The sequence below is a fragment of the Monodelphis domestica genome, chromosome 8 (genome assembly GCF_027887165.1).
Source record: "Monodelphis domestica isolate mMonDom1 chromosome 8, mMonDom1.pri, whole genome shotgun sequence".
Taxonomy (NCBI): domain Eukaryota; kingdom Metazoa; phylum Chordata; class Mammalia; order Didelphimorphia; family Didelphidae; genus Monodelphis; species Monodelphis domestica.
The window spans coordinates 55,069,792-55,093,147 of NC_077234.1; the positions used below are offsets into that span (position 1 = coordinate 55,069,792).

The window sequence follows — 23,356 nt, forward strand, 5'->3', positions numbered from 1 at the left end:
ATTACAGCACCCAAAAGGAAAGAAAGTAATTGTAGCTAAGTCACTTTTAGATCATAATGATCTATCTTTTGGATAATTATAAGGGCCAGGTCATCCAGAATTGGGGGTCAGGATCCTGAAGGCAGAGCTTAGATCATGGAAAGGCCTTTAGTTTTATAAGTACTACCTATTCCAGAGAATGCCAAAATACATCCATAGTAATCATCTGGTTCAAGGATTATCTTTGTAGAAATCATTTTTTCCATTCCACTCCAAATAGATTATTTGCTTCTAAAAGAAGTTAATACCTAACATTTCTTTTGTATCCACAATGGTATCTAGTTCAATGATGCACACAGAGGAGATGCTTAATTTTCTATTCTTTCACTAATGCAGCTTTGGTTTTTAGACTAAAGAAGAACCAACCTCATTCCCCTCTTTACAAGTGTTCAAAAATGACCATAGTCTTAATTTGCTCTTAACTGGATTCTAAAAAATGTTAGCCAAAGAATTAAGTCAATCCCCAAAACCTTAGGACCAAAATTTTATTTCTAGTTTTATTTGCTCTGTAATCAAAATTGTGTATTATTTATATCACCACCTATTCTTTTTAAGCTACCCATGGTGAGTGATGCAGAGTGTATGGGAGCTCCTATTCAAAATTTGTTACTTCTATAAGAAAAATGTTACTAAGACAATTCAGTTACTTCACAAAGTGACCACTTAGGTAGATTTAATGCTTGAGGCAAGGATAATGGCAGAAAAGATTTTGACTACAAAATAAATTTTTTATTATTTATGCTATTGCTAAATATGAGTTATTTTAAAGATTATGGAAGTTATATCTAAAAGTTTTTATCAAAATGTAATCCTAAAGAGATAGGACAGGAAAGAAAGTCAAAGGATCACAGATCAGAACAATTTGCCCCAAGAAATAAAATGAAAATGCACAAAAATCTCAAAATTGGCATAGGTTATAATTATATATTTGTACAGACAGAAATACGTCTAATTATATGTAACAAGATTATAATACGTCTCATCCTAGAGTGATTTGATTAAGATCTGAAAGTAAATAAGGGGAAGGATCTTGGCCTATTGCTCCCCAGAACAGCACTTCCTACCCTACAACAGTTCAGAGGGTGCAAGATAAAAGGAAATTGCTTGTTTCAGTTCATTATCCAATTTGTCTAAAATTAGTTATTAGTTTAAGAAATTAGTAATTAGAAAAATTAGTAGAAATTTCACCATCCCTTTTCTCCTAGATGTCTCACCACTTCATCCTACAAAACCCAGTCTGGATTCAATCTCATGGAGTGTTTCCAGCAGTGCTACTACTCTGCCTCTTGTCTTCTTTCCTCTCTAAACTGCCCCAGTGTAAAATAAATGTTCATTTAGTTAAATTTACTCTAAAAACTTTATGTACCTTGCTCGCACCATTCGTGTGATCTCTATAGGTAGCAGGTTCCTCATTAGAAAAATGAGGAGTAAGGCTAGCTTATATTTTATATTTCTTACAACTCTATTATGTGGGCAGCTGGGTGGCTCAGTGGATTGAGAGCCAGGTCTAGAGATAGGAGGTCTTGGGTTCAAATCCAGCCTCTGATACTTCCAAGCTATAAAACCCTGGACAAGTCACATATCCCCCATTGCCTCACTCTTAATGCTCTTCTGTCTTGGAAACAATACCCAGTCAATTCTAAGAGAGAAGATAAGGGTTAGAAAAATAACTCATGAATCATTTTTGAAATCTAAAAATCTAAAATTAAGGGTTTTTCCCAATTATTTTCCAAACTTCCTTGATCCCACCTTTATTATAAAGGTGTATAATTTAATTCTAACCTACAGCAATGAAGTTCTAAATGTATTGGTAAAAAGAAAGGTTTCTGAATTTTCCTTTTTTAATATTTAGAATATATATTAGTAATGGCAAACCTATGTCATGGGTGCCAAAGGTGGCACACAAAGCGTTTTCTGTGGGCAGTTTGTAACTAGAAAGGGAGAAGGACTCGGGTAGAGCTGCTCCTCTCCCCCTCTCCACTATGCCTGATGACATCTTTTCACATCATCCACCCCTCAGCCCAGTAGCCCAATGGGAGCATGCACTTCCTCTTCTATCTGGGGTAAGGGATGGGTTGGGGCACGACACTCAGTGGGGGGGGGGGGGGGGACGGGGACCTGGCACTCTGCCTCTTAAAGGTTCACCATCACTGGTATGTGCGTGTGTGCGTGTGTGTGTGTGTGTGTGTGTGTGTGTGTGTGTGTGTGTGTGTGTGTATAACAGAGGGAAATTTTTCAAAGAATAGAAGCAAATAACAAATGAAAGTTATTTTAAAAGACAGTTCCCCTTAAATTATTTGCTCAGGTAATAGAAAAAACCCTAAACACTAAACCCTTATATAGTTCAAGAAAAAATAATTTATTTTTACTCAAACTAAGTTTAGATGTTTAACATAAATAATAATGAACCTGAAAAAGGTGAGATTCATAAAGTATTCTTTATTAAGATCATTAAAAGTTGTAGAAACAACTTTGTAATATAAAGGCACAGGGAGACAGTTCTGGTAAAATATTGAAATTAAACAGTAACAGTACAAAAGACAATTTTAATGCACATACAAATCCCAAATGTCTCATTCAAAAATATTTTACTGAGTTTGTCTATTAATGGGCAATGGTTAAAAATATAAACTGCTGTTGTATAATAAATATCTGATAGGTGCAAATTGAACAAAATATTTATTGCTTTTCACATACAAGTTGTTCCCTGTAGTTTTAAAATTCCAATTTCTTTTCATAATCTGCTTTATCAGCCTATTTCAAAAGGAACTAAGTCCCACATCAAATCTAAAAGGGAAAATGGCAGTTATGAAAAACTACCTTTACTATCGACCATTTCTGGCAGTGTTCTCATATACCATTCAGTAATCATATATTCAAATCAATTGTGGGGAAAAATGTAAAATGAACATCAATTTCAATGCTAAGACAAGTTCTTTTGTTCCTGATTTTCACTGGTATTCTAAGGTTTCTGATACAGACTCTTCAAACAAAAAGGTGCTTTGTTTCAAGAATGCAGATGTTATTTGAAGACTTTTAAAAGTATTGAGTATGGGGTGAATGCCTGCCATAGATAAAGTAAATTTACTTATGATAAAACCTTCCAGAATTTTCAAAAACAGCTTTTAAATTATTTTCTCTAATTAAGTAATGTTTTACAGAGCTAGATCATGACATTTTAAAAACTTAAAGTCTAAACTTGCATAATTGATACTCATTTTATATTTGGCAAATATGATCTAATTTTTCACATTTAAATAAATTTTCAGAACTATCAAGTCTATTTCACCCTGCTCTTTAAAAAGAAAACAAAACAAAAAAAAACACCTTAATTTGGTTTGAAAGAAGTTTCCAATACAGTACTCAAAAATAATCCATCATGAAGCCACAATTTTGGTTTAATTCCATGCTTTTGCAGTATACTGTAAAAAACACAGTGGCTACTGTTTTCATTATTAATATTACAGCTCTAATGATAATTGTTTAAGAATGCAAAAACCAAGTTCTTGTAATTTTCAAGAAGTTATTTTGGTTGTGCATATTTCAATCACTTTCTCATTTAGAATAAATTTAATCTTATATCAGACACTGTACCAAATTGTACTGTAAACAAAAATGAGCTAAAATTACCTACATCACTGGTAGGCAACTTACAGCATGATTATCAGTCTTAAGTGGCCCACACAGCATTATCATCTGTGATATAAGGAGCTATTATCCTTATATATAAGCAATGAATACCATAGTTGAGAGAGTAGGCAGATTGGCTAAATAGCCTAAATCATATTATGTAATTTACTTCTACAGTAAAAATTTACAGCAGTCCCTTCATGACTAAAATAGTTGCCTACTCCTGAACTAGATAAACATTAAACACTGGTAATTTCAAATGATTTTGTTATCTTAGGGAAATACACACACAAAAAAATCACAAACAACCAAAATGACCCTAAAATGTACAGCCCTAGAATAATTTTGAAATCAGTTATCAAAAGTTAAAAAGGAATGAAGAAAATTTACATCTTAAAAATAAAATATCTAGGAGACTAATGAATCTAGGGGTAGCCAGTTAAAGAACTTAAAAATGCTCTTTTAAATCTAGCCTAGGGACTAATGTTTCTTTGGCATATGCTTTATTTACTCCACTGGACTAATTCACCTTTAAAAAAAATTTCAGGGTTCTCCCCTTCCCCTGCTAAAAAGCAGATCTTAAAATGTAGCTTCCTACTAAGCTCTTCTTAAAGCCTCTAGTCAATCTAACTTAGACATTTTGAAACATATGCCAAGAACTCCCTGCTCAATTATACTTATTGGCATAGTGGGTAGAAATTTGTATAACTACCAATTGACCTGAAGCACTCTTATGAAAGCTGCAATGACAGAAACACAAGAAAGAAAAATAAAGTTCATAACATATTCAGAATGTTAAAAAACAAACTGGTATATACATAATATCCAATTGAAAAGACAGTAGACACGGGAATCCTGCCCTCATAGTAAATATGAACCACACAGCCATGAATGAAAACCAGTAAAGATTTTTTTTAAAAATGCAATACCTACATTTAGCTGCATGTATATAAATTTAATAAGATGAACATAAAACGGAAGGGAAAAAAAAAACTCCCACATATCAGGAGGAAAAGAGGCCTATAAAACAGGCCATTCTAACTTGACTTTCCAAGTAAATGCAAGAGCTTCACAAAACTGTGATACTAATGCAGATTATGTCAAGTACCCTTTGATACACAAGCCAATTAAACTATCAGATTTCTCCAATAGCTTTACAAATTTTACTAATCCACCCCTCAGATATTCAGGGGAGAAAGTCAATGGTAGCTCAAATCTTCATAAGAAAGATACGTATTTTTTTTGCAGAGAAGCATCATATTATATTTTTGAAATTCCACATTTGATGAATTGTTAACATATTAGATTTACTAGACTAAATTTTATCTTTTGAAGTTATCTTGCAAATTTCATTTCTCCATGAAAGCGATGTTTTAGTTGTAGCCAGTGCTAGTCAAAGGGGAAAAAGAAAATTGGCATGGACTACCTCCCATTGTTACTCAATTGTGCTAAATATTCCCGCAGTTCTTTTGCAGCTTGGAATCGGCCAAATCGCTTCTTTGGGTGGGCACACTCATCAAGCAAGGCCTCTAATCGGCCATCTTTGGCAATTTCGCCTGGTGGGTCATGAAGTAGTCCTCCAGAAGTGCCACGCCAGGTGGCATGTCTAGACAAGAGGTTCTGACAAATAGCATAGTAATTGTGATCCACAGTGGCACGAGAACAAAGAATTTCTTTTGAAAATGATAAGCAAGCTTCTTTATCACAGTCATCAAACTTGCTTTCGTACCATACATCCCAGTTTTCAGGTTTATCTGTGAAAGAAGGAAAAGGAAAATATGCTGTGAAATGTTATCAACTATTTAATGTTCAGGGATTACGCATCTTCTATGGCAAAGAAGGTAACATCGTTTTTTGAACAGGCAAAAAAACTATATACATCTGTGTGCAGTTAGACACATGTACATGTTTCATTGAAAGTTTTAGAAGAAGCCAAGTTTACAAGTCTAAGAAAAGGGAAAGAGAAAAAGGGTGGAAAAATTAAGTATGTATGAATATCTATACCATTTTCCCCTTCACTGACACTATTTTCATAAACAACAAAAATAAGAAATCCAAACGTTAGACATTTTAGAGTTAGCTCTTATCAACCAGATTCAGTTCATTTTGGTCTTTACTGATCTATTCTTCAAGAGCTATACCACATTTCCATAGTAAAACTTCTTCGGTGTATCTAGATTGGTTTCTTTAGCCAATTCCCCTCCTTTCTTCCTTGTAATTCTTTGCTCTCACAGAATTCAATTACAAAACATGACATCTTTGGACCCAATTTATACTTGCATTACAGAATTTTAAGCCTAGATATTGAGTTACTGAACATCGAAAGCTGCACTCCAAAAAACTGAGATTGCATGTCAAAACATGACAAGTTTTCCTTTTCTTCTCTGTCACAAATTCTAAGACTGGGTGGTCACTGTCCTCCAAGGTTTCCATCATTTCTGCTACAGTAATCTGTTCCTTCTTTTATTTCAGAATCAGATCCAGAATAGGAATTTTTTTCAAAATTCTTCTGCTTCTCTTGAAAGATAAAAGTCTTATAAAGACTCCAGGCACATAGATTTTTAAAAGTTAAATCTCTAGTATCATTACACCACATCCATTTCCCAATATATGCTTCCTCCCTTCTCCCTTCTCCCAGTGGGCCATATCTTATAACAAAGAATTTTAAAAGTTAAAAAAAAAAAGTTTAGGAATATTGGCCAAGACATCAATCAAGTCCAAATTCTTTGTTATAAGTCCAAACATCTGCCTTTCTAAAGTAAGGTTATAGGGGGCAGCTCTAACGTAAGGTTATAGGGGGCAGCTCAGTGGATTGAGAGTCAGGCCTAGAGAAGGGATGTCCTGGGTTCAAATCTGGCCTCAAACACTTCCCAACTGCGTGACCCTGGGTAAGTCACTTAACCCCCACTGCCTAGCCTTTACCACTCTTCTGCCTTGGAACCAATACACAATATTGATTCTAAAATGGAAGGTAAGGGTTTAATTAAAAAATAAAAAGTTAGGTTATACTAATGGGTTTATTCTCAGATCACTACTAGCAGTTATAATGATCAATTTTAAAATTTTAGGCAATTTTAAAAAATAAAAAACCTGTATCTTACAAATCAGAATTTGATTAACACACACATATGTACACACATGGATATCTTTTCAAAGAAGATTTACTCAATACTTCAAAGCAATGTGAACAGTTTTAATTTTAAATATTGAATTTAAAATTAAATGGCAGAAGAGGCAGCTATGTGTCTCTCAGTGTACAGAGCCAAACCTGGATAAAGGAGATCCTGGGTTTAAAACTGACCCCAGATATGCCCTACCTGTGTAGCCCTGGGAAAGTCACTTAACCCCCAAATGTATTTTAATCCCTTAAATGCATTAACTCCTTACCACTCTTTTGCCCTGGAACCAATACTTAGCACTGATTCTATTAGGATTATTATTATTAAGTAATTAATTCTGATAAGTTGAGAACTTTACCAAGTTGCTTTAAAGACCAGTTTGGAGCCCTGGAGCCCGAGTCTCTGTGAGATTCTGTTAAGAATCCTCAGGTGTTTTTTGTTTTGTTTTGTTTTTTAACTATTCTGAGTTTGAAAATTCTGAGCAGTTTCTCACGAGTCTTGTGACTGAGCCTGGTCCAAGACAGAGCTGCTCCAAATCATCTCTGAGACATTTCCTCTAACCTTTGGAAATACTTTGGAGTGACAGCTTCTGGAGAGAGGAATGCCTTCATGAGCAGTGTTAAACTTAACAGAAGAAAAAAAAGACCTTTTCCTTTGACTTTTAACCCAGACTGTAGGCAGGCTTAGGTCAAGCCTTAGTCAGGGCAACTCTGACTGACTAACACTGAAACTTATCATTGTTGGAGACCTACTTTAAGGAAGATATATACATTTTATAAGGATATTAGTTATAGGTTATTCAGTTAGAAGAATTGGGTTTTCAGTTCGAATAAGGAGAGCAGTGTAGCCTGGGTTTCCAGGACTGAAGTGTAGCTTTGTGGCATCAGATGGTGGGTGGTATTAGACAGAAATTCCCTTAGTGATAGGAAATTCTTCTTTTTATATCCTTATACCTTTTACAAATTCTATAATATTAATAAAATAGTTTCTCTCTCTCTCTCTCTCTCTCTATATATATATATATATATATATATATATATATATATACACACCTATACATATATAGATAGATAGACAGACAGACAGACAGATAGATAGACAGACAGATAGATAGATGTCTCCAAAGCCAGTCCATTACTGTGCACAGCCCTGAGGTAAAAAGCTTCGCAACCAGTCTACTAGTTTTTACCTCACAAACATCAACAGATACAAGGAAACTTTGGGACACAGTTTCCAAAAGTATCAACAATTTAAGATTCTCTCTTACAATTCTAAGAAAGAAGGTATGAGTTTAAAAAAAATTAAATGGCAGAAATTATAGAAGTTTTAAAATAGTTTAATGATTATTACTTTTATGCCAAAAGTTTGCATTTATATGAAAAGCAACACCTATGGAAAGATGAAGCAAAAGGAGATGACAATATCCAAAAAAAGTCAAGATTAATCAAATGATGAGAAAAATGAAAACAGAGGTAACAAGGTTTCTTTATGATAGGAATTCAACTTTGTGTGAATATGATAGGCATCATGATATAGTAAGACAAGATTAATGAATTTGCTATCAGAGAAGTAGAATTTGTATTCTGATTCTGCCGTAAATGAGTCTTGAGCAAATTACTGACTCCTCTGGGTCTTCATTTCTCTCCTTATACACTGAAGGAATGTACTAGATGACCTCTAAGGTTTCCTTCTGTTTTAAATCTATACTTAAGATCCATGATATCCTGAATAGAAATATTTAATGGAATTTTAAAAATTATGCAATGCCTTTCTCAAGGTATCGTACATATATCAAAGTTCCCTTCAATAGGCTTCCAAAAGTCTCTTTTCCCATTTGTCCTCTTGAGGGGATTGGAAGCACTAGATCACAAGATGCAAACATGGAAGATGTAAGATTTCAGCTCCTGAAATGCCTCACTGGAACACTGAAAAACATCAGCAATGGAAAAGACTGTAGAGATGAACAAGAAGTGGCTTGAAGGAGGAGGCTCTGTAACCTGCACGTCATACATCATCAATGAATGGTACAAATTCAATGGGATCCAAAGTCTTCAAAGCCACGTCCCTTATTTAACCCAGAGAAAAATAGCCTCAGAGCAGTCAAAGACCTAGTATGGTCCAGAAGGGGAACTTGGTTCTTCTAACTTCTGAACAGGGGCTCAGTGCATTTTTCTGTGCATTTTAATTCCTTCATTCACACAGATATGCAATATGGTTACATTTCTTTTTCTTTTTTTAAAAAAGGTCTCTTAAAGAGTACAGAGGAATCGACACAACCTTCATATTGAAGAAAGGCAGAACCGCTTAGAAATCCAAATACCCATCAGCTCCACCACAGGTAGTAGGGAGCCATTTTAGTACCCATTGTAGTCTTCTAAGAGCAAGTGTCAAACTCAAGAAGGGCCACATATTGACTTAGAAAATTATATATTAACATTATGTTTTAACTGCATTTTTATTTACTTTGTTAAATGTTTCCCAATTACATGTTAATCTGGTCCCAGCAGCACTTTGCGTTGTGGATGGGATGTGCCCATGCAAGTTTGATACCACTCATCTTAAACAAGTGGGAAAAAAAGGAAGCAAGAAAAAGAATGGCTCTTAATTTAAGGAGTTCTAACTACAGACCAAATGAGAAAAATGTTTTATGTGTATCTAGTTGAATTTTGAGGAAGAGGGAAATAAAATTAAAAGTACTTACTTTGTCTAATTAATTTTTTGTCAGCAACCAAAACATTTTCAGCATCTACAATGATTACTTTTCCATCTCTAGGACCAACTGCAAAGTTGTCAAAACTGACATCTAGGAGGTAGAGTGCAAATTCAAAGTCATTGTTGGTAAGCTGCTCTGCTATTTCCATTAACTGCCAAGCCAAATCTACACGTTTTTCCCAGGGTGCGTTGAAGTAGCTCCATAATTCTTCACCAACATAATTTACAGCTACCATTCTCCCACATGCTCCAAGGTATTTTGCAAATGGCCAGCCCTCATCAGATGGAAAACTCTGTAAAAGAGGTAAAGCATTTTAAATCCAACATATAAAGGCATCACAAAGATATTACTCACACATGGAATAGTTTTCTGATGGCTTCATAATAAAGACATTCAAGGTCAATTATTAATGTTAGAACTATATAAAATAGTTAAGTCTTCACGTTTTTAGGTCAGAAGCTCAAACAAAATACAACTTAGGTACTGTCATAGAGTGGCTACTACCTTATACAGGGCATGAAAACTCATGTTTCACTTGTCTATTTATGTACTATAAATGATATTTTTCACTAGATAAAATCACTGTTATTATGGACCAAGGAAATAACTTTGTGATAGTATTTAGTTCTAAAGGAATTTTCCTATTAACATAAATCACACTTGCCAAAAGTTTGAGACTACTTCTAGCAAAGCTTTCCTGATAATGGGTTCACATATTCTTCCTTTCCTGTCCAAAGATTCCCCTTGACAAAGGAGACAGGAGAAAAAAATAAGAATAGAGCCCTGTTACTTTCTTTTTCATTAAGTCCTTTTCTTTCTGGTCTTTTCCCCCCCATACAACTTCACACAAATAAGACTCCACTTTTCTGCTGTCCTTACTTTTCTTTACCAGCCTCCTAAGTTTTGGCAGCAAGGTGGTGCCAAGCTACATAGGCTCTGAGCCTAGAGTCAAGAAGACTATCCTCAGACACTTAGATATGTGACCCTGAACAAGTCACTTAACCTGTTTACCTCATTTCCCCCAACTTTAAAATGGGGATAACAGCACCTACCTTTCAGGGTTGCTGTAGGATCAGATTAAATAATGTTATGCATTTCACATAGTGCCTAAAACACAGGAAGTATTATAAAAATATTCCCTATTAATAATATTAAAGATGGTGGTAATAATATTCATATTGTAGGTGTCTTAGCTCCTTATACATTGTTAACTTCATAAAGGAACCTTATCTTATTTAATTCTCCTACTTACTCAACATGGAGCTTTGCATATAATAGGCATTTAACATCTAAAGTTGAGTCAGATGACTGAATATTTAAAAAGAACTTTGTCAAGTGTAAAGTAATATGCAAATGTGAATTATAATTTTAATATTGAACTTAATACAAAAGCTTAAAATGCAACATGCCAGAAAATTACATACCCGAAATTTTAAAAACTGCTTCAGATAGCTACTTGGTGGCATATATATATATATTGCTACTAAATTTATATTTTTCAGTTGAGGATTAGTATAGGATTTAAAATGAGCAAAAGAGTATTGTGCAGTAGTAGATTTTGCGTATAAAGGAATTACCAAGTTTAATTAATGACACTTCTGGGATAGTGTCTCACTGTAGCAAGTAATAAATAAAATGCAGAAATTAAAGCATAAAGGTATTCAATATTTTTGAAAGGAATAAACATTATAAAAAGATTCACTAAAACCACTTACAAATTTATACCTTTACAGTTTGATTTGAGGTTAACAGCTTAAAATTGGTCACATTAATGTTTTCAGACTTGGAAAATCTCCAAACATAATTCAAAGAATATTTATAAATACCATGGTTTGATGCCATCTTAGAATAATATCTAAAGGGTATTCTTAGAAATGTATTATTTTATACAGGATTCTAAGAATCTCTTATTTTTATGTACTAAGATCTGAGAATTAACTTAAATAAGTAAATATTACTAATAAAGATTTCTACCTTAAGTAGTAAAAGGGTTTGTTAATTTGTTGTTTGACACATCAATTTATACTAGGATATTTTTGTTTTGTTACTCCTGTCTGGAACTAAAATATAGAAACTAATATTTCATATAAAACTATGTTAATGTGATGGACTAAAATTATTAAAAAGTAGATTAATTACATTCCAATATATCTGAAATACATGTTCTCTTGGCCCTCATAGTAACATGAGATATATAGGTATGATGGGGCAAGTATTGAGCACCTTAAGATCAACATGTAATGGGCAGACTAAATTTACTGACATGGTTAGTGAAGGCTAAAAGAAGCGTATTTCCAATGATGACTGATGGCCAAGAAGTTTATGGGATCAATAAAAGATCAATATAATCAGGAAGGTTGACTGGTAAGGTGGAGGCCTGAGTGTTCCTTTGGTATCCATGAAATATAAGTCTGTCATGAGGAAGCCTAACATGGCTAAGAAGTATGCCAATTGAGAAGGAATGGAAGGGTTCCAGTTTGCTAGGATTCTAGTTACTGAATAGGTAATATTTTAGGGCTTTGGAGTAGAAAAAGCCCTAAATTGGGAGTCAGAAAACTTGGCATCATTAGAGGATCTCCAGACAGCTAAGTGGCATTAGGCAAATAATTAAGTCCCCTGAAGCCCCATACTTCCCACCTGCAAAAAATGTACACTCTCTATTCTAGTCATTTCAAAGGATTACTACTAAGGTCAAACCTTGTATATAAAACCAGGTTGAAAAGCAAAGATGTATTTAAATACAGTTATTACTATTATTATTTTTGGTTAAAGTGATAGTTACTGGGGAAAGGGCTTTAAATTGTCACATTAATATATCAATGGAGTATTTATTAAGCTTAGTATGAGGAGGTGCTAAAGGTACTAATGCTAAAGCACTGATATTTGGGCACAAGAAAGAGCTCATGTACAAGAAGATCAAACGCTAATGGAGCACTAAATAACAAGGGATTTAAAGCTAAAAGTGGGTGAGGGAGAAGAAGCAGCTGGGTGGTTCAGTGGAGGCAAGTCTAGAGAGTAGATGCTGGGTTTAAATTTGGCCTCAGATTTAGCTGTGTGACCCTGGTTAAGTCACTTAACCCCCAATGCCTAGCCCATACTGCTCTTCTGCCTTGGAGTTGATACTTAGTATCAATTCTAGGTCAGAAAAGGTAAAAAAAAAAAGCTAAAAAGGACTTTTGAAATCATGTAGCCCAAACCTCACTTCACACAAGAAATAACTTGTAGACCAGAATGGGAGGGTGGCATTGTTAGTGGTCACAGTCAAGATTTAAATCTAGATGTTCTGAATTCTAGAGACACTAGCACATGAGATGGGCATCAAGAAAGGTTTTATGTTGAGTTAGCTCTTGAGCTGAGCTTTGAGGGAAACCAGAAATTTTAAGAGGCAAAAAATGAAGAGGTAAATGGATTCCTGATAGTGGAGACACGTGTGCAAAGGTACAAAGATAGAAGATAGAATGTTGAGTGAGGAAGAGCACAGTCCCATCTGGCTGGAATGGAGAATGTAGAAAAGGGATGAATCAATTATTAAGTTAGAAAGGTAGGTTAGAGTCAGGTTGTAAAGGGCTTTAAATGCTAGAGGAATTCATCTGGGTTTACTGAGGGAAAATGATGCCAATGGAAATTCTGGAGCTGAGTTTGACCTGGTCAGATCCACGCTTTAGATAAATTCCTACAGGAGGTACACAGGAGAATGGATCAGGAAGGGTAGAACCTATCCGAGTCAGAGGAGGTGATCAGTGCAAAGAAGGGGGCAAATCAAAACCCCCCGTAGGGGACAGAAAAAACAAGACTTGTTTGGCAACTAAATGAATATGTGGGATGACTCTGACTTTGTGATTTGGGTGTCTAGAAAGACACAGGTGCCTCTATAGAAACAGTTCATTAGAACTGGGGTGGAGTTTGGGACACGGTGCACTTGAAAGTCCTATGCAATATCTATTGGGAATGCCCTTAGCACAAAGTCTTACACATTGTCCCAGACTCTACTGGCCAGCACTGTGCAGCAGAGCAGGCTTCCAATACCTGCACTACCACATGCTACTGTCTTTGTCACCTTGGCCTAATCCTGTTATTAGTCTATAAACCCCTTCAACAAAACAAATGTTGTAAACCATTCCCCTGGGGTAATGTGATATACTTCTTCATAATATTCTTTAATTATTGACTATTTAAGGTGCCATTAAAGAATTTGGATTAACATTGAGACAATCTCTAAAGTGCTTCTAGCTCTAAATCTTGGCTCCTATGATCCTAAAGTTTTCTCCCTATCAGCCTTTTAAACTTTATTAAAATTCTAATGTAATTAAAGCTGTGATCTCTAGAATATAAGGAAGACTAGATACCTATCTTCCTAGACAGGCACTATCATATAACAGAAAAGGTATTTAATCTGATAGAGGACCCAAGTTCAAATCCTGCCCTTGCCATTTACTACCTGTGTGACCTTATCACTTAACCTCAAATATAAAATAATAAGGTGTGACTAATTGGCATCTGAGGTCTCTTCCAGCTCTAAATCTCTGATCATCCTTGCTAGAGCCAAAGGAAAAAGCACTTGTCCTAAGCAGCAAGCTGCACAAATAAAAACATCCTAGACAAAATAAAAAGCCTTCTAAAAAAGGGGAGGTAAAGGAAGGGAAAGAATGGTATGAAATGAGGCTATGTCTGCCTTAACAACTTGAATAAATTCATTTGTTAGCCTTAATTAAAGGTCTTTCCTGTAAATATTCTCAAGGATCAAATACAGTTTGTAAGTGCTGCAAAGGATATGGAGCAGTTGCTTTTTTTATACACAGTATGCACTTGAGTTTTTCTTAGATCGTTATTCTCTTACCTAATCTCCTTTGCAGCAACTCTGATCATATACCAGAACTCTATTTTCTAATCACAATAAGTAAAATTGTTTGTAGCATAATATATTCATAGTCACAATAACTTTTTCTACCATCAAACAGGACAGAGAATACTGCATACTAGTAACTTACTATATAGATAAGCAAGATTTGTCTGAGTGGTAAACATTTTAAGGCAGTAACACAGGCTCAATTCTTCCAGCATATTAACTTAGTAGTAGTAGAAATTGCTGCCAAGCAAAACAACACCAGAATCTGTGGAATACCAGTGAGTGCCTGACAGACTTAGGTATGGAGCAAAGACAAGTGTAATACTAACATTTTAAGGAGTTTTTGCATTTATGGATAGACCTTTTCAAAAAGAAGACAATGAAAAAGATTGATTTTCATCAGTAGACACACAAGCTCAGCTTCAAAAATATGTGGTTTAGCCCTGGATGGGCAGGGAAAGTGGTGACAGACTGGGCAAGTGAACAACAATCAGGGACCCACAGTCAGAGCTGACTGAGATTCTGCCCTCTGAGATAAGACAAGGTGGGTCACAAGCATGGTCTGTCTCCAGTGTATGGGGAAAATTGGTAGGATTGATTATTAGGAAGCCCCTCAAGCATCTCTCCTATAATTCCCAGTTTTGGAGAATAATTTACATTAACAACTTGCACTTTTACATGCCAATAAGGTTAAAGGCACTAACATAAACCCTTAAGTTTTTTTGCTCCCTTTCCTTGATATTTGGATGAGAAACAGGAAAATTTTATGTAGGATAAAAATGATTTTAAAGCATTAGGTGTGGAGAAGGGTTTTGAACAGTCAGAAGACAGCATAAGGGATGGAGGAGACAACGAAGAGGTAAATATAAATATAGAAAAATGTTGCCTAGAGACAACTATCTTTTCATAATACACATACTTAAAGAAATGGAGGGGTCATTATCTCCCAGTGTAGTAACAGCAATCTTCATGAGTAGCATCTCTGACTATAAACAGACAGCCATATGCCATACATGATAAATGCTAGCAAATTTCTTTAATACCATTTAATATTCTAGAGGAAGAACAACTAGTAAAATTTTTTATCTTGCAATTATTTCGTAATCATTACTTTACAAGGATATTCCAATTCAGCCTAAAAGATCTGTTAAAGCAGTGATTACCTGATAAAGCCTCTTCTTAAATATAAGGGCATGAGATAAAATTCACAATCATGTACTTCAGTGAATAATAGTTAAAAGACAAACAATTTTACGTATTAAAATGCTAATCTAAAGTTTGCATTAGTTTGATGAAATTACTCTAGTTATATTTCAAGAGCCCTTTAATCTATTCACCTAACTCTCTAGGTACTTATGCAGATAAATGACCAGGTTATTAGATGAAATGAAGTAAAATCTGTGCAAGGTAAAATCAATCATTTAAGGCACTGGCCACTCTCATGTTGAAGACATTTCTTATGTTAGAGAAAACATGTCATTTAGAAATAGAAATCCACCTGAAAAAATTCCATCTAGCAATATAAATCAATTTAATATTGCTAAATAGTACCTATTTTCCCCCCAGGTTGACTTCTTAAATATGTATTTTAGCACTATTGGTCAAAGGCACCTGAAAGATAAAATTGTTGCAAAATTGTACCAATTAACCTCCTGATTTGTGGGAAGTCTCAGTACAAGTTAAAAAGATGGGATTTTTTTTTTGCCAAAAAAAATTACCAAAAACTCTTCTCATCACCCCCAGCACTTCTTTACCCTGTCCCTTGTAACAACTAAGAATTGCCTAAAGGATTCAAAAAGATGTCTGTGAAAAAAATTAAATCCTCTAGTATTTTGTAACACTATGTTGGGTATAAATGATTTGATTTTTAAGAAGATAAAAGACAGGAGTGAAACAGAACAGTGGAACAGAAGCTAGCAGTGCTGATTTTTTACCACTGTAATCTGCTCTAAGTATATCATTAAACTATATGAATTTAGATATCTATTATAAGTCTTTCCAGCAATACAGTGGAAAACTGCAGAGGGTGGAGTGGTGGTCACCAGAGGAGTAGTGGCTAACCACAAAGAAAGCACCTACTGAGAGATGTGGAAAGTTATTCAAAGACAGCAGTAACTTCAGGGATTATGATGGAAAAAAAGTGACAACTATGGTCTCTATAAAGGCATTGATCCATGGAGTTCAGTGACGAGCTGAACCTAGAGGAAACTTCATGAGAACTCCACAAAGGAAGAAAAGGACTTCTATTGCAAGGGCTTGTAAGGTAACAAGGGGAGAAAGATTTTAAGAAATGTTTCATACCAACTGTTCTGGGTATACCTGATTCATAGATATCCTTTGCTAAAAGCTAGTTGAGGCTACTGGTTGATTGAAATGGGAAGCACACCACTAGGGACTGGTGAACAACAGTACAAGAAACCCATCCCAGCAGGGCTACTCAACAATAAAAATCAGTAGGAGTAGTTAGCCATCATCTCCCTCAGGGAACTTGGTGACTATAAATAAATGGAGCTGGGAGAATGGTCCCAGAAGGATAGCTTTAATAGTATTCCTTTATATTAAGGTATCACAAGGTATTAAGCCAATCTACACTTTTTAGATATGTGGATTAATCCCAGTTGTTTTATAATAGAAAGAGACAATGGATATTTTTTACTTTATCATTTCTTTCCTTTTCATATTATCTTTATGGTAAAGAGATTTTTAGGTAGGATCCATTTTTGACATTTTATACACTACCAAGATGCAGTCCAAAATACTATCTAATCCTAACAATAAGATATTAGAACAGCTTTTTCCTATAGATTCAACATTAAATTTTATTTCTGTTAACTAGAGAATCTGTAAGTAGTATCTTGAGGCTGCCTTGATTTGCATTTGTCTGATTGGGGAATATGAACAACTTTTCATCTGGATAATAATTTACTTTTTCTTCTTGCTACTGCTCCTTTGGGGAATATTAGTATTATATACATATATATATATATATATATATATACACACACACATACATATATATGCATATATATTAGTTTTTTATAGATTCTAGGTGAAGGATATTTATTTTATATACTACTTGTAACCTTGGACAAGCCAAAACATTCATAGGCCTCAGTTTCTTCATTTGTAAAATAGGAAGTTTGGAACATATGGCTTCCCGGGCCTTTTCCAGTATTAGGATCTATGATCCTACTTATTTACAATATTTCCCCCATTTTTTTTTTAAATTTTAGAAATACTGATTTTGATCACAAAAATTATATTATTTGTACATAAAACATCATTTTTTCATTCTTCAATAATTTCTTTCATCTGTTTGACAGAAATATTCTTCCTCTCCATACCCCCCAAAATTTGTGATCTCACAGTGGGCATGCCCACTAAAGAAGGGAAGGGAAAAGGAATCATAATTAAGTGCCTAAAATGTGCCAGGCAATGTGCTAATAAGTGTTCTACAAATTTTATTTCCCATGAGCCTTACAACAATGCTGTGAGGTTAAGTATTATCTTTATTTTATAGTTGAGGAAATGGAAGCAGACAGAAACTAAGTAACTTGCCCAAGGTAGTCATAAGCTAGTAAATGTTTAAGGTCATATTTGAGTTTGGGTCTTTCTTGACTCCAGGCCCAGTGTTTTATCCCCTGGGCCAAACAGTTGCCTAGCAAAGCTAATTACAGTACATCTGTAACTATCTACACTGGGCAACTCTGATGCTTATTCTTACAAAAATTCACAGAAAAGGGTGAACTATCATGTGCTAGAAAGACCTTCTTTGGATTCTTTTGACATTGCATGATACCAGGAACAGACATATCCAATGACAATTGTTTTCATTGTCTCTTTTTTCTTTCTGGTCAACTCTTATGACACTTCTGGTGTAATGCATTGCAGGCTGTTTAATCTCACTACAAACCTCTCCATTGTCTTTTGGGTGATTTTCAACTTTAAGGCTTCAGAGACTGCTATATTCCATGACTCAGCCATATAACACTGACAGAATAATTAGTGTTAAAAGACCGTCCTTTGTTTCAGGAAGAAATAGAATCATTAAAAGCATAGAAGAATTTCCTAGAAGCTATTGAGCCTGTGCTAACTCACTATCCATTTCAGTACACTGTTAAATAATCAAACTCTAGGCAGCTTTGGGTCAGTGGTTAGAACACTGGGCCTCGAGTCAGGAAGGTCTGAATTCAAATGCAGCCTCAGATACTTCCTAGTTGTGTGACCCTGAGCAAGTCACTTAATCTCTGATTGCCTAACAAAAGGCTACAGTAGAGAAGGAAATGGCAAGCATATTATAATAATAACAACAACATTTATATGGTACCTAGAATGTGCCAAGTACTGTACTAAGCACTTTACAACTAATGTTTATATAGTACCCTAATAAGTGCCAACTAAGAGCTTCACAAATATTATCTCATTTAAGTCTCATAACAAATGGTCACATAAGCTTCTAATTTTTGGAAGCCCTTTTATGTAGTTTTCATGAAATTCTTCTGATATGTGTCCATTGTTCTCTCTTCTGGACCTCTGATGTTCCTCCCAGGTCTCTGGTTTCTCTTCATGTCTGATCTGCTAAATCTCTGGAAGGCAAGCACCCATAGTGCTCTGGGTCCAGTAGTAGTAGCCCCAATGGATGCCCTATCCCTCTAATCTGCTTAGCAGAACTCCCTCTATTTTCTCCCTACTCAAGGGAAGTTGAATCCTTCTCTCCAACCCTGAAAGAGAGAGAGAGAGAGAGAGACTCCACTCCAGTTCTCTAGTCATTTTCCCCTTCCCACTGATGGTTAAATGGGTTGTCTGGTTCCACTTCCACCCCTTCTTGTTAGGGGGGAAAAGGTTATTCAAACTACTTGAATGAGGACAGAGTCACCAATTATAATCTTTCTACAAAGACAGAGAACCATTTAGCCTTACTATTTTCCCTGCCATTACATCCTTCAAAAGTCCACTCTTTGCCATCTGGTCTATAAAGGCACCTTGGGGACAGATAGGTGGCTTAGGGAGTCAGGCTTAGAGATGGGAGCTTTTGAGTTCAAATATGACCTTGAACACTTTCTAGTTGGAAGACGCTAGGCAAATCACTAAACCCTCATTGCCTAACCCAGTGATGGTAAACCTATGGCATAAGTGCCAAAGATGGCACACAGAGAGCTTTCTATGGGGGCACCCCCCCCCCCAGTTCAGTAGTAGAAAGCGAATTGAATCACTTTAAAAACACACTGCCTTTGGCAACATTTGCATTTTACAAAAACACATCCTGAGATGAAAAAGTCAGAGGGAATATTTTGCATTAAAGGAAGTATTATAAAGAGGGAAAATACTCCCAAAGAGGCAGTATTTCTAGGGGAGAGAGAGATGAGACAAGAAGTTAACCAGGGACTCAAATGAATATTTTGCGTGGCTATGTTTCTGCTACTAGGCTCTAGTGAAGGCCACAGAGTCCAAGAAATTTTTTTTAAATAAAATTTTGATAATTTCAATTAGTGGCTCCTCTGTAATCCTATAAACATGTACACACATGCACGCACACACACATATATATTTAAACAAATCTCTACTTTCTGCCTTAGAATCAATATTAAGTAATGGTTCCACAGCAAAAAAGTGATAAGGGCCAGGTAAATGGGGTTGTGACTCGCCCAGTATCACAATGCTAGGGAGTGTATGAGGCCAAATTTTAACCCAGTACTTCTGGTCAGCAGGCTTGACTATCCACTAAGCCATCTAGCTGCTCCCTTGGCATTTTTAAAAAAATGCATTTAAAGACATTATTCTGAGAGAAGACCTACAGACTTCACTGATTGCCAAAAAGATAAAAGACTGGCATAATAAAGGTAAAGAACTTCTGTTCTAAGAAAAAAATATAGTGGAATGCTCTAGTTAGTAATGGTCAAGTCTTCAGCAACTAGATCAATAATAAACCACAAATGTGATTTTAAGGGTTTTTTAATGCAAATTATTACAAGATATTGGTGCTAAGGGCAATGTTACAGAGAGTATATACCTTATACCTTACTTTAGTGATTTGAAATCTTACTGAAATGAGTTAAAAATGAGTTTGTTTATAAATTAAGAATCAGAAAGCGAGTTCAAAGGTAAGTCTTTGATCCTCTGGTAGAAGTTACAAAAGTTAAGCAAGTTTTACTGATAACAGATTTAGATTTTTTTTCTTATTTGATGGACAGAGTAAAAGAGAAGATTATGCATTATGTCTTATGTGCAGTGCCAGGAATAGTTCCAATCAAATTGCACTTAACAAATAGGTTTTGATTTTAAAGTGAATAAGAACACAACAGTTACAGTAGACCTACTTTTTCTACATTCTTCTGCCTTATAAATCCAAAGATTAAAAGGATTCAAGAGATTGTAATATTCCCTATGAAAATAAACATCCATTTAAAAGTACAAGTAATCTAATATTTAAAAATATAGTTTATTATATAAAAGTGAAAACAAAAACCTCCCCCTGCACAATATTGTTATAATATTCACACACCACATTGTAAAACAGAGACAAATATATCTTTGTGGCAATAAAATGGTCTTTGACAACAAGAGTAAAGGGAACCCTGCCAACATCTGCACATGTACAAATGCCTCGTCTTTGGCTACTTTCCAACTGGCAAACGACAGCCATATCTACACTTCATTACCCAAGTCACAAGCAGAAGAGGATAAAATATATGAACAAATGTCACATTGAGCAACTTTATATTCCTACAATGATTCTGACAATGTTAACTGAAATTCAGATATGCTATCCTATAAGAGGAGTTCTGAAATGTGATTTTATAGCTTGCTACTTTTGGAGGCACTTAATTAAAAGGATTCATATTCTACTAGATGTAATAATTTTTCATTAACTAATCAGAGCAATCAAGCCTCACTAAGAAGAAAATTTCATTGAATACACTGTGGTACTCGGGTAACTCAGCTAAGAGAATATTCAAAACAGTAGTATTTTTAAAGACCTACAACTTAGATGAAAAGAAACACTGGTTTGGACTCAAATTAGCATGGTCATGAGGAATTTCAAAGAAACAATCAACTTAAAAGAAAACTACGGCTTAAATTTAAAAGATATTACACATTAAGACTAAGTCATTCCCTTTCTTCCCTACAATCTACAGTTTATAATGACATGGAAGCATAAGGTCAGTATTGCCCAACTCTACTATATTCTAGTTTATAGAATATAATAAATATAGTTTACTAAAACTAAAATATGGTTCTATATAACATTGCATATATGGTTAATAGATATATGATGTTAATATAAATGATTTATCTGATTATCATATATAACTTACTCAAAACAATTTTGAGTAAATAAAAATTAAAAGACAAGTCAAATGAACTTGGACCTGTTCCATTCCTAATCATATCAAAGGCATGCCATCTCATTGTTCTGGGTTTTTTAATCAGGCTTTAATGCCTATCATAAAAACAGGTTAATATTTAGTAACTTACTAAAGTTAATATTAGCTTAAGATAATGTATAAGTATGTTTTATATGTTTCATGTTTATTTATCTTTACTTTAATAGTTGTCTGAAAATGTTGACATTTTTAAGATGCTCTGTAAAAGAAATTTAAATTTCCAGCAATATAAAAGAATGAGATTTTAGAGTATTCAAAGTTTAGCAATGCTTAACAAAGTTAAGGAAAGAAAAAAGTATAAATCATATATTGCCTTTTTAAAAGTTTCCATATAAAGCAAAATAACATTACTTTGTAAAGAACATCAATTTCTTTTTTACAGAACTTTTAAGATTTCTAACTTGTGCCCAAACCTAAAAATGACTGAACTTTCACTGGAAAGATGCCGAGTCTCAGCCTAAACAGAAGGGGTATTTAAGCCCTATTCCCTTCTCTCCCCTCTCTCTCTCTCTCTCTATATATATATATATCTCTAATTCCTTTCTTGCTCCTATTGTAATTAAACTCCAAAAAAGGCTGACGGCTGACTTGAGTTTTTCATTTAGGAATTACATAGCTGATTCCTTGGCGACCTTAAATTAATATATATCAGTCTTTTAAAGTGATTCCCTTGTTACACAGAGCACTACACGAAATATTAAATATCAGATATTAAATATATGACATGCATTACAATACCAAGTAAAACCAAGTCTATAAAACTTGTTATTAGTTTAGGACATATGACTAAGTTTTCTAAGTAGTAGTGGAACTTCAAAATAAGTTACCAGTGTTTTTAAAAGCACAGAAGATACCCATTAATTTAAAATTATCAATCAGGTCTGTGGATCAAAATCAAAGGGTACTAGGCTACATATTAAAAACCAAGAATAAATATTTTGTATGGAACTAGACTAAATCTCTCATTAAAAATATTAATGCACATATGCATCAATAAGATAAATTTAAACTGTCAATTTACTTGGAACTTTTTATAGCCTACCCCACTTTAATCTGTACAAACATTTTTAATAGATCAAGTCCAAACAAGTTTAACATACATCCACAATTCCTTTTATCCAAGAAATAGAAAACATTTACAATGTTTTACACTATTCCAATAAAAAATTTGAAATATAATCATAATTTGCTTAAATCATAAAACAAGTAGGCATAGAAGTTTATTTCTTTCCTTCTTCATTCAAAGCAAAATTCCAACCAAAAGAAATTAATACTTTGGAAAAAATTATCTTCATTTAGTTGTTAAAAAATGAAAACCTAAAAATCTGGTAGATTTTGGACAGAAATTAGTATTTCTGAAAACGAAAATGCAAATATTGAATGTTCTTGGAAAGTAAAGGTTGTCAAAAGTTCAAAATATACACACACAAACCCAAGTACATTGGGGGGAAGGAGGGTAAGGCCAGTCCAAATTTAAATCTAAATCCCATTGTAGCAACGCATGTTATAACAGCTGTTCATCGAGATTAGTGGATTGTGCTGGTGAAGAATAATGTAATGTGTTCACACAATTGTATGAACTGTCTGGAAGGGGAACGTAGAAAATTAGAGGGATGATTTAATG

General features: G+C 34.5%; 1 protein-coding gene across 1 annotated transcript in view; it reads right to left on the minus strand.

The window, feature by feature from the left end:
* Positions 1 to 2,458: 2,458 nt before the first annotated feature.
* The window catches only part of DIPK2A (divergent protein kinase domain 2A), a 32,145-nt gene continuing 11,247 nt past the window's right edge, over positions 2,459 to 23,356 (minus strand). The window contains exons 2-3 of the mRNA XM_001371975.4: positions 9,490 to 9,793; positions 2,459 to 5,423 (exon numbers count right to left, since the gene is read on the minus strand). Of these exons, the coding sequence (XP_001372012.1) occupies positions 5,092 to 5,423; positions 9,490 to 9,793 (636 nt within the window). The 3' untranslated portion in view covers positions 2,459 to 5,091. The remainder of the gene's footprint in view (positions 5,424 to 9,489; positions 9,794 to 23,356) is intronic.